At 39.9% G+C, this 14447-nt stretch overlaps 1 protein-coding gene across 1 annotated transcript in view; it reads left to right on the top strand.

Moving 5' to 3' along the window:
• The window catches only part of LOC115331477, a 31596-nt gene extending 23278 nt beyond the window's left edge, over window positions 1–8318 (top strand). Inside the window, exons 5-7 of the mRNA XM_040205866.1 lie at window positions 2211–2248; window positions 7718–7829; window positions 8294–8318. Coding sequence (XP_040061800.1) covers window positions 2211–2248; window positions 7718–7829; window positions 8294–8318 — 175 coding nt within the window. The remainder of the gene's footprint in view (window positions 1–2210; window positions 2249–7717; window positions 7830–8293) is intronic.
• Window positions 8319–14447: the final 6129 nt, after the last annotated feature.

Raw genomic sequence — 14447 nt, 5'->3', positions numbered from 1 at the left:
CTTTTGTAATTAAGATCTCAACTGAGTGTTCTAGTAAGATTGGTAGCTACTGATGATGTATTTCGTATGGGAGGCGAAACTTTTACGAATTAATCGTGTCTGCTATGTGAAGTCGATATCCTTGTTTTAATTAGAAAAAATAATGCAAAACTCACGGTCATCCAGCTGTTCGTGGAAAGACTACGTCCTAGGACTACAACCGCGAAACTAAACGGACCAAGACGCATGTGCGGATAGATGAGAGGCCACGCGCGCGCATCCCTCCTCCCTACTATATTTTTAAAGTTCTGAGTCCGGATACTGTCGTCATTATATAATATTGTATTGATAATTTTATTTGTTATTATAATTTTTATGAACAATCAGTTCCTTCAACGCATTCCTCAACGATTGGGAGCCAGGATAGGGCGAGCAGCATGGTTATGATGGTTACCAAACGACAAAACATCCGGCTGTTTGAAACTGAAGTTGTATCGCAATCACGATATACAACTAGTACAAGAACGCCAATAAATAACTAATCGTTTTTATCACTCTCGATTTAATGTTCTAAAAAAGAAAAGGTTTATACCTGTTCAATATTTTTAGACCACGTCAGTTTGTCATGGTTTAAACTATAACAGTCCCATGCTACATTAGGCTTACGCATGGTCGTCCCAGACAGTTCAAGAAAGCGATATTTAAGAACGGTTTCTAAAACGCAGACGCAATATTCCGCCATAATTCTTAGTAATCAATATCTTTCTGGTTTAATTAACTTAGAAAAACTAAAATCTGGCGGATACGTTTTTTACCCTGGCCCCTTTAACTTAAAGAGCGAGTGTATAAATATAAAAAAATTAAAATTGAGGGTAAGCGTGACCTACTCGATTATTTTATATTTATCCCGAAGTGATTTGTCTCACTGGTTGTTGGTAGGCATGATTAAGGTGGTAAGTGGTAAGCCGTTCTATATCGCATATCTGTCTTAATGAGGTGATGGGAATTGCCGATCTTTGCCGGCTTGCACCGCCGTGGCTCTATGCAAATGTGTTTTCCCCGCACTCGCAGTGTCCTGTCCTGCAGTGATGTGACCCCACGCCATGTCTTTCAAGCTCGGCGGCTTCTTCTTCGTTCTGTCTACTTGTTGAAATCCCTAAATCTCGCAGCCCCTTTTAGATGTTTTATTTATATTGCCTGCGAAAGTTATTCACTACTGCAAGAACAACTTGTCCCTCCCTTTTGTACGAAGACTCGCCTCCCCTATTTTATCTCAGCAGCAAATAATACACGAACTAAAAAATACACTTATGCTAAAAGTTAAGCGGAGTTGTATTCGCTACAGATAGTTCACAATACCGAACATTTCGACAGAATATCACGATCTTGATGCTGAACCAGTGACGCCACGGGACTAGTGATCACGTGTGATCACACGAAACTAGCGATAACAGATGTCGATTTTTAGCATTCTCACGAAATAGTAGTAAGCCTTAGCAAAAACGACTCTGAAATATTGAGGAAAACAATATGGTCAATAGCACTCCCTTTCCATAGCGATCGTTATAGCTTGTTATTTTTGAAACTTCGAATTAGAAACCAAATAATAGATCAAAATCGCAAATTACGTTTAATTTGTTTGTCATTCTACCTAAATCAAAGCAGGTGCTGAAAGCTCAGTCATATGCAAAACAACCTACAAAAAACTTAAGACTGAGGGACACGTATAAAAGAGGACTACACATATACGGCGCCTCAGACATATCTGAAGGTTCATTAACTCCGCCATACGTTTGGTTTACCAAACATACATTTCTACTCAGACAACTGTTTCGTTTTCTTCCATCCACTGTCTTGAAGGCTTGGATAAACATACCTTAGACATCCCTCTTATAATTGGTGACATATTAAGAGTTCAGGGGAAGCTCCTTCCGGCCTCCCACCCCTTTCCACTTTAGCGAAGCAGACGCTGGAGAGGAGGTCGTCTCCTCTCCAGCGTTTGCTCTGCTAAAGTGAAACGAGGTGGGAGGAGAGTCCCTTGAATTCTTAACCTGTCACCATCTATAATAAGTGGAAATCACGGGAAAGATGTATTCTCGAAGTAGTACGTGCATCACACTGAACGGAGTAATTCAATGGGCAACACATCTATCCATTATCGAGTTATTTTTATACGTCCAAAACCGTCTCAGTGTGTATCTCTAAAAAAACAGATTACGATGTTTTTTCAGCTACACAATGTACGACGAAGAATTGGATGGTTATTTAGGTGAGTCTTTATTGTCAGAATAATAATAATAATAATAATCTTTATTTTTCGGGTGCCCTAAAACGGCCGAGCGGCCTTCTCTTAGGTACACCAACTCGTACAATAAAACTCTTAAACAAAAATCCTACTCATTAAAAAGAAATAGATATGCATATACACTGACGCGCTATGAAGTGACGAAAAGTTCGTCCAACTGACAGCGAAATGTAGGCAGGGGTGTGGTGATGTCAACTTGAGGTGGCACAATGCTGTTATACAATGTCTGTAAACGAGAAAGAGGTGACACACGGCATGGTGAGCAAATATCAAAACAGGTGAGCTGTCTCGTCGCACGGAAAGGAACATGGAAATGGATTTTACTAATAAGCCATGAAGAATCAATGGCACCATTAATGATCTTATGCAGGAATACCAAGTCAAGGACTGTTCTTCTGTGTGATAAAAGCTTCAGCGAAAATCTATTCAGTAAGCATTCATAGTCATAATACACGCGTCGTCCAATCCATCTATCATAAACAATTCGAACAAATCTTTTTTGCACACGTTCTATGATCAAAGCCTGTGTTACAGAAATTGAATTCCAAATCACAGAAGCAAACTCAAGCCTTGAAACCACTAAGGATTGAAAAAGATGTATTGAACAATGGGGCTTTTTAAAATGCTTGGTCAAACGCGATATAACTCCTAGAACTTTCATTGCAGAGCTGACAACAAAAGAGACATGATTTTTAAAAGTTAATCCGCAGTCAATTAACACACCAAGATCCCTTACAATTGACACTCGTTCAATCGGATTTCCCTCAAGATGATAAGTGTTATTTATGATCGCGCGGCGTCTGCACAAAGATATCACTTTTGTTTTTAAAGGATTAAGAAATAACTGATTTTGTTTACACCACTGTGCTATATTAGACACATCATGTTGTATCAGATCACAATCTAAATGACAGTGAACACTCTTAAACAACTTGATATCGTCAGCAAACAAAAGCAGTTCAACGTTCTTTACACATGACGCTATATCATTTATAAAAATTGAAAACAGTAGAGGACGCAAAATTGAACCCTGGGGCACGCCTGATATTGAAAAAAAACTCTTTGGAATAACTGTCAGCGACCCGAACACTATTTGATCGAAAAGACAAATAACTCTTAAACCAGTTACACAATTCTGTACAGACACCATACAGATGCAACTTGGACAAAAGCAACACGTGACTCACTTTATCGAAGGCTTTTGACAAATCAAAGTATATTGCATCTACTTGTTCTCTGTTTAAAACAAACGGCACACAGTAATCTAAAAAGGTACACAAATTTGTTTCCACAGACCTACCCTTTAAAAAACCGTGCTGCAAGGGCGTTATTTTTTGACGGAAATAAAAAGTCATCCTGCTATGCACAACAATCTCAAAAACCTTGGAAAAAGCACAAAGCAGAGGAACTGGACGGTAGTTCGCAACTACAGATGCGTCACCGCCTTTTAAGATAGGAACAACAACTGTTTTTTTCCAGAGCGAAGGGAAAACGCCTGAACTGAGTGACATATTAAAAATGTGCTTCAAAATAGGAATGAACAACTGACCGCAACCTTTGATAACAAAACCTGGTACACCATCTACACCAGAAGAAAACTTCGGTTTTAACTTTCTTATCGCCTCGGCAATATCAAGAGAGTCCACTCTTATAGAACTCAAAAAATCGTGACAAATCAGCTCCTTATCCTCCGGTAGAACGGATTGCTGATTGTCAGAGAAACATTTGGCAAAATAATCAGCGAAAACATCTGCAACTTCATGAGGTGATGAAACATAACCCGGGGCGTTATCTGAACAGGCACGTAAGCAGATGATAGGACTAACGTCACGTGTATGTTGCTTCGTGAACTTCCAGAAAGTCTTCGGGCGGCGAAACAAGCTATTTTCTACGCTGTCAAGATGCATGCGTTTATCGCGCTTGAACAGTTTCTTCGCCAAGGCCCGAAATAAACTGAATTTGGTGTACATAAGTGAAGAGCCGCATTTTTTATAAAGACGGTGGAAATGTTCTTTCTTGACCAAATAACATTTTAAATCCCTGGAAAACCATTCAGGATATTTGGATGGCCTTGTTGAACGCTTCGGTACAAAAGTGTCGATGGCATCTTTTACAATTGTCGTTAGAGTCTCGGTAGCACGATCGACATCAGACATGGCGAGAACGTTAGACCAGTCGAAAGTTTCAATATATTTATACAAGCCAAGGTAATCTCCTTTTAAAAAACTGTAAGCTAATGGCTTTGACGATATCCGCGACTTCCGCGGAAGAGATAAATGGACTATTAAAGGTGGATGAAACTTATCAACTTGAACCAAAGGATCGGAAGCCAGACATAAGCTTAGAATGTGGACATTTGAAAGAACGAGATCTAAGATCTTACCTGCGCAATCCGGTATTGAATTTAATTGTTCTAGACCACTCAAGTTAATAAAAGACAACAAAGAAAAGGCCTTTCTAGCTGTTAACGTATTATTGTTTAAAGCTTGCAATGACCACTCTACACCCGGAAGATTAAAATCTCCGTATATCTGAACACGAAACTTGTCAAAATCGATCTGCTTTCCGAGAGATTCAAAATGTTCAATAAAAGTAGTTTCATCAAATAACGGGGGAAAATAGTACGTTCCTATCAGGTAATTAAATCCGTCACTTGCCTTAATCTCGATCCAAACACATTCTGAATAAGTTTCAAGATCAAACCGCCTATGCGATGCCACGGAAACTTTAGTTGCAATTAAAACGCCCCCTCCCATCGTTTGCCCCGTACACAAGTAGTCTCTATCCCTCCGATAGACCGTGTAGCTGGGGTTAAAGTAACTAGAGACTGATATACCATCACAAAGCCAGGTTTCAGTAATACATATAATATCATGACTTGAATTAGTTGAATTGTACAAAAACTCGTCGGCCTTAGTCCTCAGGCCTCGTACATTCTGGTAAAACACGCTAAGTTTGTGCGTCATGAACGTTTTCTACTCCGTCATCAGTATGAACACGAGACTTGTCCAGTCGACCAAAGAACTGATGAAAAATGCTACCTTCAGGCCACACCTCGGATTTGTTAATTGCGTCGAAAACTGACTCGTCACCCGAGATGTGGAACGAAGAGTATGTGTCAAATCGTGTAAACATTTTTGAACACAGGACCTAGCTGCCTCCCCGCTACAAGAGGTTCGATAAGTGCAAGAACATCGTCCACGCTCGTATCCGGAACTAGCCTAGATACAAAAAGTGCCAAACGACGATTCTTCCGAGGGACAGCGGTCACCTTACTTGGTTTAGCAGTTCCAGCTGACGGCTTGGTTCGCCGCCGGGGCCCCACCGTCGTGTAGCCGTCGTCCACAGCGTCCTTCTCACCCGCAGCTCTCGCACCCCTTGAGGGACTCGATTCCAAGCCAGCCCCACCCAGATTCGTCCCTGGAACTGTGTTGAGGAGCGAATCTGCAGCTCGAGGTCTCAACACTGACGTTGGTGCAGCAGGTGGCAGCGCTGCGACGGACGCGTACATGGTTGATGAAGAAGACGGAAGAGGCATTCGTTCATGGACACTTTTACGGAGATGAAGCACTTCGGAGCGAAGGCTGTTGTTGTCCGCCCTAAGGCACTTGAGTTCTGCCGTAACGATGTCCAATTTGCTTGACAGGCTTTCGATGAGGCGCAGCAGAGCGGGCGGAACGGAGCCGTCATCGAGCGTCACATTCGATGGTTCGACGAACGCCACAGGAGCGGGAACCACACCTCCGATACCAGCAGCGGCGTCATTCCTCGTTGACGCACTACTCCTTCGGGTGCAGCCCGAGCACTTGAAAGCGCTCGTACCACTCTTCATGTAGAAATTGTACTCTTCATGGGTGACGTTCAAGCACTTACAATGAAAACGGCGATTGCAACCTGCCGAGCAGACAAGAAACTGCTGCTTCGCGTAGAAGCGAGCCTCGCACGAGCCACATACGTCTTTTTGCGGAGCGCAGGCGGACACGTCCTTCCCGTCCTGCGTCATTCCGCAGAATGAGCGGTCACCTTACTTGGAATTGTAAGGTTTCTCAATAAAAGTTTGAATATCTTGGCGAAAATGTATGGTGAACATTATTACATGGGGTGTCCGAAATTAACTTTAACAAAGTCTTCAAAAGAAATGATAAGGAGTATATAAAATTCAACATTGAACCTATCTTATGCTCTTAAGCGGATATGAAGTGCAATATGATAGTAGCAGTCAATTTATCAATTAGCTCACGTTCATTTTTAATATTTTTAGGTCTTGAGTTATGGTGCCATGTGTCTAGATTGGAAACTTGAAGGCGGCCGTATTCCTTGACTGTTATAGCCTCTATTTTTTTTCGTAACCATATATGCGTTCCGAGATTTCCCTCTCAAACTTGCAACTCAGTACGGTTATTTATGCATACAAAACCAGAAACATTGGTTCAAAAGCCCTCCTCAATGCGTCCCAGGTAAATCATTGCGGATGACATTTTGTTAGGGACCAACGCAAAGCCGATTAGTTGTTTTCCAGTCATTGTCTAAATAATAACTTTATTACTTCGCCCCGTTGTCATACGGAATGTCATACGACATGACCTGCGTCGCCCTCGGAGTGCCTTCGTGGTAACCTCCACTGTTTTATTTGCGTAATTAGCCGAACTGAGTGGCAGGCTCGGAAAAGCAGATGTAACTTCTTGTTACCAACACTCTACGAAATGTAACATACAATACGGCAACCTTGAAGTTTTCAACATTAACACAGGCTATTAATGCATTACTTAAAAAGCTCGTTAAGGAATTTTAGTAGCTTAGAAAATGGACGGCTATGATAATTTTAACACTTAGTGTGTGCGCGGAAGCATAACCTAGGCCTAAGGAAAAGAAGTTTGCGTACCATGTTTAGTTTGTTTCTTGAATTAATAACCTTTCTATTGAACACTCTGTATGAATAGTGATAACCTTGTTTGAAAATGCTACTCCTTTTGTAATTGTGAGTTATACTGAAGGGACCTGCCTCTCACCCCCCCCCCCCCCCTCTCCCTCAATACGAAGGACCCACTCGGAGCGTGTGTGCGAGACGGTGGCGAGAAGGGGCGTGTCACACGTTGTGGACAGATCTGCATCACTTCGAGTGGAAAAAAACTCGATAACACAACCAAACTGACGAGACGTAATCTATTATATTGGAGCAAGATAGAATAGCCCAAAGCGTGAGCAGTGCCACCGCCATCCGCCGTCTCGGCCACGCAATTTCAGTGCGTTTTTCATATTGGTGGGAACTGTACAACGTACGAACAGAGAGGAGCTGCCGTAGCACAAAATAACAATCCTACGAATAGCGTTGGTGTTTTAATAATAGTAATAATAATAATAATAATAATAATAAATAGTAGAGTTTGATTTCCATCCCAAATTGATGGCGGTGTGTTTATGTTTATATTCAAGCATATGTAAAACACAAAACCTTATGCGAAAGTATGGTGCCAATTCTTCTAACATACAATCCGAACCAAGTTAATAAGACTGGAGAGTTTTTGAGTGAACTTGTTAAAAAAAGGTAAGTAACCCTACTTTGTCCTCCAAAGTTTCAGCCGCCGCATTCATCAATTTGAGCCGGTTATTACACTTTTCGGGTTGTTTCAAAACTTTCATTTATCAGATTACAGTATTGGTATTTTTCAGTAAAATGGGAAAATAATGCTTCGTGACCGTACTGAAAAAAAAGGGTTTATACGGGTTGACCACTTCAAATCATACGATGTTATTGACATACAGAACCTATATTCAAACTGGTTTAATTGTATGAATACAAGTTTTTCAAAATTCAGGCAGGAGCCTATACACAATCAGGTTTGCCTGTTCAAAAGTTGGCCTAAGCTATCCAAGTGAAATTGATTAGATCAGTATTCTACAGTCGACGAGGAAGAGATAGAGTCTATCAACATTACAATGTGCAACAAAAACCAAAACTCGAAAGTATTGAAATTAGCTTTAATATTTTTCATTTAATGTATCGCACAGGTACAGCACGCCAAATTATTTCTAATCCTTGCCTCCTCTGTGTTCGTCTGACGTATTTTGTAAAATAGGGCCACGCCTTTCTTGTTATAGTCTTTGTTGTGCTGCAAAACATCAAAACGATTGATCAATACTCCGATAACTTTTCAACATGGTTCTTCATCTGTAACGCAAATTCTAGCTTTCCGAAGCGTCTAAGCATAAGATTTCTCGTGGATCTAGTTATAAAATTTGCGAAACTTGTTGCACTCTCACAAATATATCAGATTCCCTCGTTGAAGTTCTAGAACATCTGAAGAGGACATGACCACAGCAAAAGGGTAGAGAGACATTCGCATAAATATATATCGAAGCACGTGTTTTAGTTTGTTTGAAAACTTATCTGAAATTCAAGGACAAAACGATTTGTCTATTTATCGAAAGTACTTATAAAAAACGTGGTAAAATTTTACACAGGTTACATAGAAACTTATAAAAGTAACAGTAATAAACCTATCTTATTTTACCACATTTTCATCCAGTTTTTGTCGTAGCCCACTAATGAGGAAACTCGTTGGGTCGAGCCAGCAATTCTAAAAACATAAAAATAGCAGATCAGGAATTCAAACAGATTTGCGGTCAAATATACTCTTGTTAAAATACGATTCACCCAATTAACATTTTCCAAAGGTTTAATGTTTATAGACTTGCATGAATACAAATATATGTGCGCAAAAATAAAATAAACATTTTTTGCGTCATCTGGAAATTCTGGGAAGCCTAACCTCCTACCTACATTGCGTTATTTTTGGGCAGTCTTGAGATTTATCTTGGAGGGTACAATCGTTCCTTCGGGTGCACCGAGTATATATGTCAGTTTTTCTTTACCTCATGTATTTTGAGATTTTCAAGAGCGCATGAAAATGGACATTGAATATGAGATATTCTTGAAGGGAATGCCGGGTAAAATTTTGAAATGCTGGGCCGGTGTGCTCGTATGACATACCGGCCTAGCGGCACAGCCTACCGGTGCGTTACTAAAGGCTAAAGGTAGTGATATGGTCAACTCAATGAAGATGACTATATCGGTACGATATACTGCCGTTTGTGATATTTGATCGGTCCCCTTAATTATTGACACGGCGTTACTCCTATCCCTCTACCAGCGACCAGTAAACGTATGGGCGGCCGGCGTCTAAAACCGAATGGCCCGCACTCGAGCACCGGAAACCGGTCTATGCATAGGGGTGGCCGGTACGGTGATACCGGTGGCCGGTACAAACCTCCGTAGACCAGTATAAAATCATACAACTGTTTTCAGTAGGGGATATGAGGTTCACTTACCATAAACATCAGAAGCCTGTCTCTCTATAAGGATTATTGAAATATATAAAATAAATTTTACTCTTCAGAGTTCAACACATTGGTGGCTTCTAGTGACCGCACGATAATTAATATTTATAAAATAAAATAATTTCACTTATTGAAAACCTTATGCAAAAGGTGTTTTTTATTTGTCGCTTCTCTAAATGAGATTATATCTAACGGTCTATATTTCTTATTTGGTAATCAAACAAAAGATCCCATGGATTATCACCAGGAAGAATCATTTATTTTCAACGTCGCAAAATAAATTTAGATAGTGTTATATGAGAGCCTGCCGAATGTGTTTTATTTTTTGCGTCAAGAAAGGAAATGTTTACTTCACACTGTGAATATTATTACCGCCCAGTGATCAGCCGAACTTCATTGTGGTAGACATGTGCCATAATACATTGTGTTTACGAACTTGATGTGAACGCTGAGTTTACCTCAAACCTTCGTACAGAGAACAACGGTTGTAACGCAGGTCAAGTAACTGCAACACCGGAATATTTATACCATTTAATTTTAATAGTCGTTATAAAACAACTTCTTATCAAATGTGTCATAATATAAGTTTCCACGGACCAACTTCATCAGCTACAAAGACATCTAGAGCAAATGCACATACGCATGGTTCCGCTTGTCTGCACGCTGCTGACGCATGGATATGCAATTATTGGTACCTTACGCGTCATAATAAAAACGTCTGCTTGCTTTGCACCTCAAGTTAGTGCTACCCTACTGAATTGGGATAAAATATTTATATATACTTTTCAAAGCCAGTGTGATAAAACCAGGGGATATTAAACTCGTGATCCGTTTTTATTATACTTAGAGTTTATAAATTCGTTCCTACAATTACAAAAATACATCCAAGAATGCCTAACATTGAAAGAGATCACAACAAAACAACGCTTATATGTTGCTTTCAAATTGTTAAATTTAAAACAATTTTATTTGTTAATAAGTTCTAAAACGAGACAAACCACTAAGGCTGCTTAGTGGTTTGTCTCGTTTTAGAACGGCTGCGAAAAAAGACCATGGTTGCAGGTTTTTATTTTGTAGGTAGGTTTCAAAACAGGCAGAAGTACCCCGATTTTGATGGTAAACAGTCGGTGTGAGCGTGCATGTAAGTAAGATGTCGGTTTTCATAAAACGATATTCACGTGATCGGCAAGTAGACTAATCTTGAAAACTTCCCTGCAGCCTGCCAGATGTGCTTAGTTGATTTGCTAGGAGGTTTGAATAAAATTTAAAATTTATTTAAATATGAATGCGGTTAAATTAGTACTCCACGGCTTAGAAAAATATTGGCTTCAGTTGTAAAGCATTATAAAGGTGATGTACAGGGTGTCACAAAAGAAAATTTACACGGTCTTTTTTACCGCAAAAATAAACTAGACTTCGCCAAACGCTCATTCTCCGCCCAAAGGTAGAGCTAAAGGTCACAACCAGATGCCAAAGTTTCAGCCCGGTCCGATAATTTAATCAAAAGTTATAAATGATTTCCTGAAAATTTCAATGGGAAAATGGCGGCCGACGGAGTTTTCAAACACATGGGGCTCTATGGCACCAGAAACCGAAAACGGGCAAAAATGGGCTCCATTTTCCCATTGAAATTTTCAGAATATCACTTATAACTTTTGATTAAGTTAACGGATCGGGCTGAAACTTTGGCGTCTGGTTGTGACCTCTAGCTCTATTTTTGTGCGGAGAATGAGCGTTCGGCGATGCCTAATTTGTTTTTGCTGTGAAAAAGACCTTCCAAATTTTCTTTTGTGACACCCTGTACTTATTAATAGGGATTTGGTATGAATCAAGTGTGTTTCAACTGAACTGAATTTGTTTTTCAGCATTACGTCAGAGCACGGTAAATTGCAGAAGAGTGATTTTAGGTAAGAGGATAATTCAATGCTTTTAAAAGTCACTATTTTGGATTTAAACAACCTTTGGCCTATGCAAAACTTTACATTTGAACAGTACACAGTTTATGTGAAGACTCGCGCCTCCTTTTACCTTCCCTATTGTAGAAAAAAAAAGTTTAGTGGATGCGAATTTATATCTGGAATTCATCAATCAGTTTAGAGCAGGGCCAAATATGTCCTTCAACAAAGTCCACTGCTGAAAATTTTACAAAGAACGCATTGTTTAAATTCGTGCCACAGTTAGAGCTTACTTCTTGTTTTGTTTAGGTTTAAATATTAGGATTATTGTTGCTCTATTTTGAAACGTTAGGCTAGTCATTAGATTGGAAATTTTATGTTATAATATTTTGAACTTTTAAATTTTTATCACTGAAAAACCTAGGTGAAATTAGAAAAACTAGGTGAAATTAGAAAAAGGGTCTAAATGGGCCTAATACGGCTTTGCTCTTGGGCATTAGTTAGTACCAGAGAACTCTTCTTTGGCGTTTCTATGGATTATGTTTGGCTCTCCACATGATTGTTGAAGTGTCAGACTTGAACCAAAGGTGCCATGTAGGAACTGAGGAACATGCAGTGAAGCCGAAAATGGGCAGTTTGGCAATTTAGGCACGAAGTTCCTACATGAAAACCGAACAACCAGAAGCGAAGCCTAACTTTCACACTTGTTAGGCGATTGAGGCCCCAAGATGCCTAATCACAGCTAAACTACCAGCAGTGAAACCTAACATTGACGCTTGTTTCGCGAATTAGGGCCGGATACCAAGACTGGCCAAGAAAGGTCAATTTTGGCTTTCCCTTAGATCTCTTCGCGCGTTTTAATGCCCTAAATTCCCAGCCAAATACCTCATTTGACCCAAAGGGCTGTGCTATCGGAGGCTGTTTTATACATGCAAGTCTTACGAGTATAGAATGAAGCAAGAACAGGATAGACTGCACTAATATTTTTACTCCGGAGATTCCATTTTTTTTTTCGAACAGCGTCCCAAGTGTGAGCTGTAGAACAACAATTTGAACTGTCAAACTGAGTCATTCAACTCGTACGACGCTCACGTTATTTGATGAAGAATTGCAACCGGCGGTATTGAGACATGACATCGTAATTTTTAATATTTTGCATGCGCTTTTGGTTTACGTGCGTTTCAGCATAGATGAATTTATGCCTGTGCGGGTATTCACTCTAGTGCATTTTCTTTTATATTTGCAATAACAATTTAATATTTCATATTACGTGTCTTCACTGCCCTTTTTCATTTCAGAAAGTGCAGGCAAAATAAGAAAGCTCGAAAGACTCAGTCAAAACAATAAAAGCGACGTTTGAATTAAGAAATTTAAATAAAACAATATTTAAACTCGCTTGTGAGAAAGCTTGTAATTAAATAGTTTTGATAATTGCTACCTTGGTTCTCACTTTGACACCCCTTACACATACAAAGGCGTTTAATACAAACGGTTTTGAAAATTTCTGCTGGGTATCTTGGTATGTCAATAACTGCACTGCCTTGATTCAGAGAATATTTGTGTTATGTGGTATAGGCAATGAAGCACCTGGTACATTAATTTAATAAAAACCAATGGGGTGTTTTCCTCTAAACTCAAGCACATTTTAGGGTCGAATTTGTAATGAAAGATAGTTTAGGATAATTCTTGATATAAACGCCAGCCCAAACGGCAAGACTAGCGCATTTTTAGTTTTCGAGGTATTGAACGTTGAAGAGGTCGAGGCGAAAATTGACATTTCTCCCACCTGTCGGGGATTGCAGGTTGGACCGCTCGCTATTTTGTCACTTCTCGCACTACTGCACTACAAATCTTCTGTTACACTCAAAATAAATTTCATTATGGTCAATCTATTATTTTAACTTGTACTTCAAAATAGTCTTTTTAAAAAATCGAGCTATCTCCTTTCATTACTTTTGGCAAGTTGCATGTGTGACGCCTCTAGGTGTTACATCTCCGTATTTATGTGTTGCAGAATGCCATTTTAAATTGAAAAACCTTGTCAAATTAACTTGTGTCAATTTGGGAATCAGCATAAAATTTAAAAAAAAGAAAGAAAAATTTGGAAAAATTAGAACGTAGAGTTACATAAATGAAGAGGAAAAGCTATTTACATGAAGCAAGAGTGACTGTCAGAGTTAGAGGATATCGGGTCACGGCAGTCCAATGTAGGTGACTCAATTAGTTCTCGTCCGCACCACTCACGGCCGGCCGACTTCTTTCCGTCTTTACCCGTGGTTGCGAAGAATGGGGATCAATGCCGATGAGAACCTTTCGAAGTTCCAGGGTTGGAGATGGTGTCTGTCCTGACTCCTTGAAGGTTGCCTTCTACCGCTCCGCCCAACAGGCCCCTTTTAATCTTGCAGTTCTTCCGTCTCTTCTATCTTACTTTCTTCTTCAGTGGCACCGTTCTCACGCTCAATACACAGATTTGACAGAAACATAAAAAAGTCAAACGAAACAAAGCTTTGTCACACACGCTCAACCAAAAACAAAATTTCTTCTAGACAAATTGTAAAATTTTCTTTACTGTTCCCGAAACAACAATCACCCTTGTCTTTTCAGTTAGGCACTTAAATATTCAGGTAGGTACAGTACAAAACCAACTTTTACACTAGGAACTCAACACTATCTACGCAAATTTTATTAAAAAAAGGGCACCTTAATCCACTCACGAATAAATATCTGATAGTGTAAGAGAGCTCTGTTCACACAGGTCCACGGCTGCGGAGGGCTTAAGAATGGGACATTAAAGAAGATTCCTGGTCGCCATTGGCAGCTCCTCCACGCGTTCAACTGAAGATATTGAGGGCAGTTTTTCCTGCACACTGATCGACATTCTTCGAGTCATCTCGAGCTCCTCTAAAAACCCCAGCGCAATCAGTTCCTCC

The sequence above is a fragment of the Ixodes scapularis genome, unplaced genomic scaffold (genome assembly GCF_016920785.2).
Source record: "Ixodes scapularis isolate PalLabHiFi unplaced genomic scaffold, ASM1692078v2 PGA_scaffold4__175_contigs__length_147842914, whole genome shotgun sequence".
Classification (NCBI taxonomy): Eukaryota; Metazoa; Arthropoda; class Arachnida; order Ixodida; family Ixodidae; genus Ixodes; species Ixodes scapularis.
The sequence above is the reverse complement of the archived record's forward strand: the minus strand, read 5'-3'. Positions and strand labels throughout refer to the sequence as shown.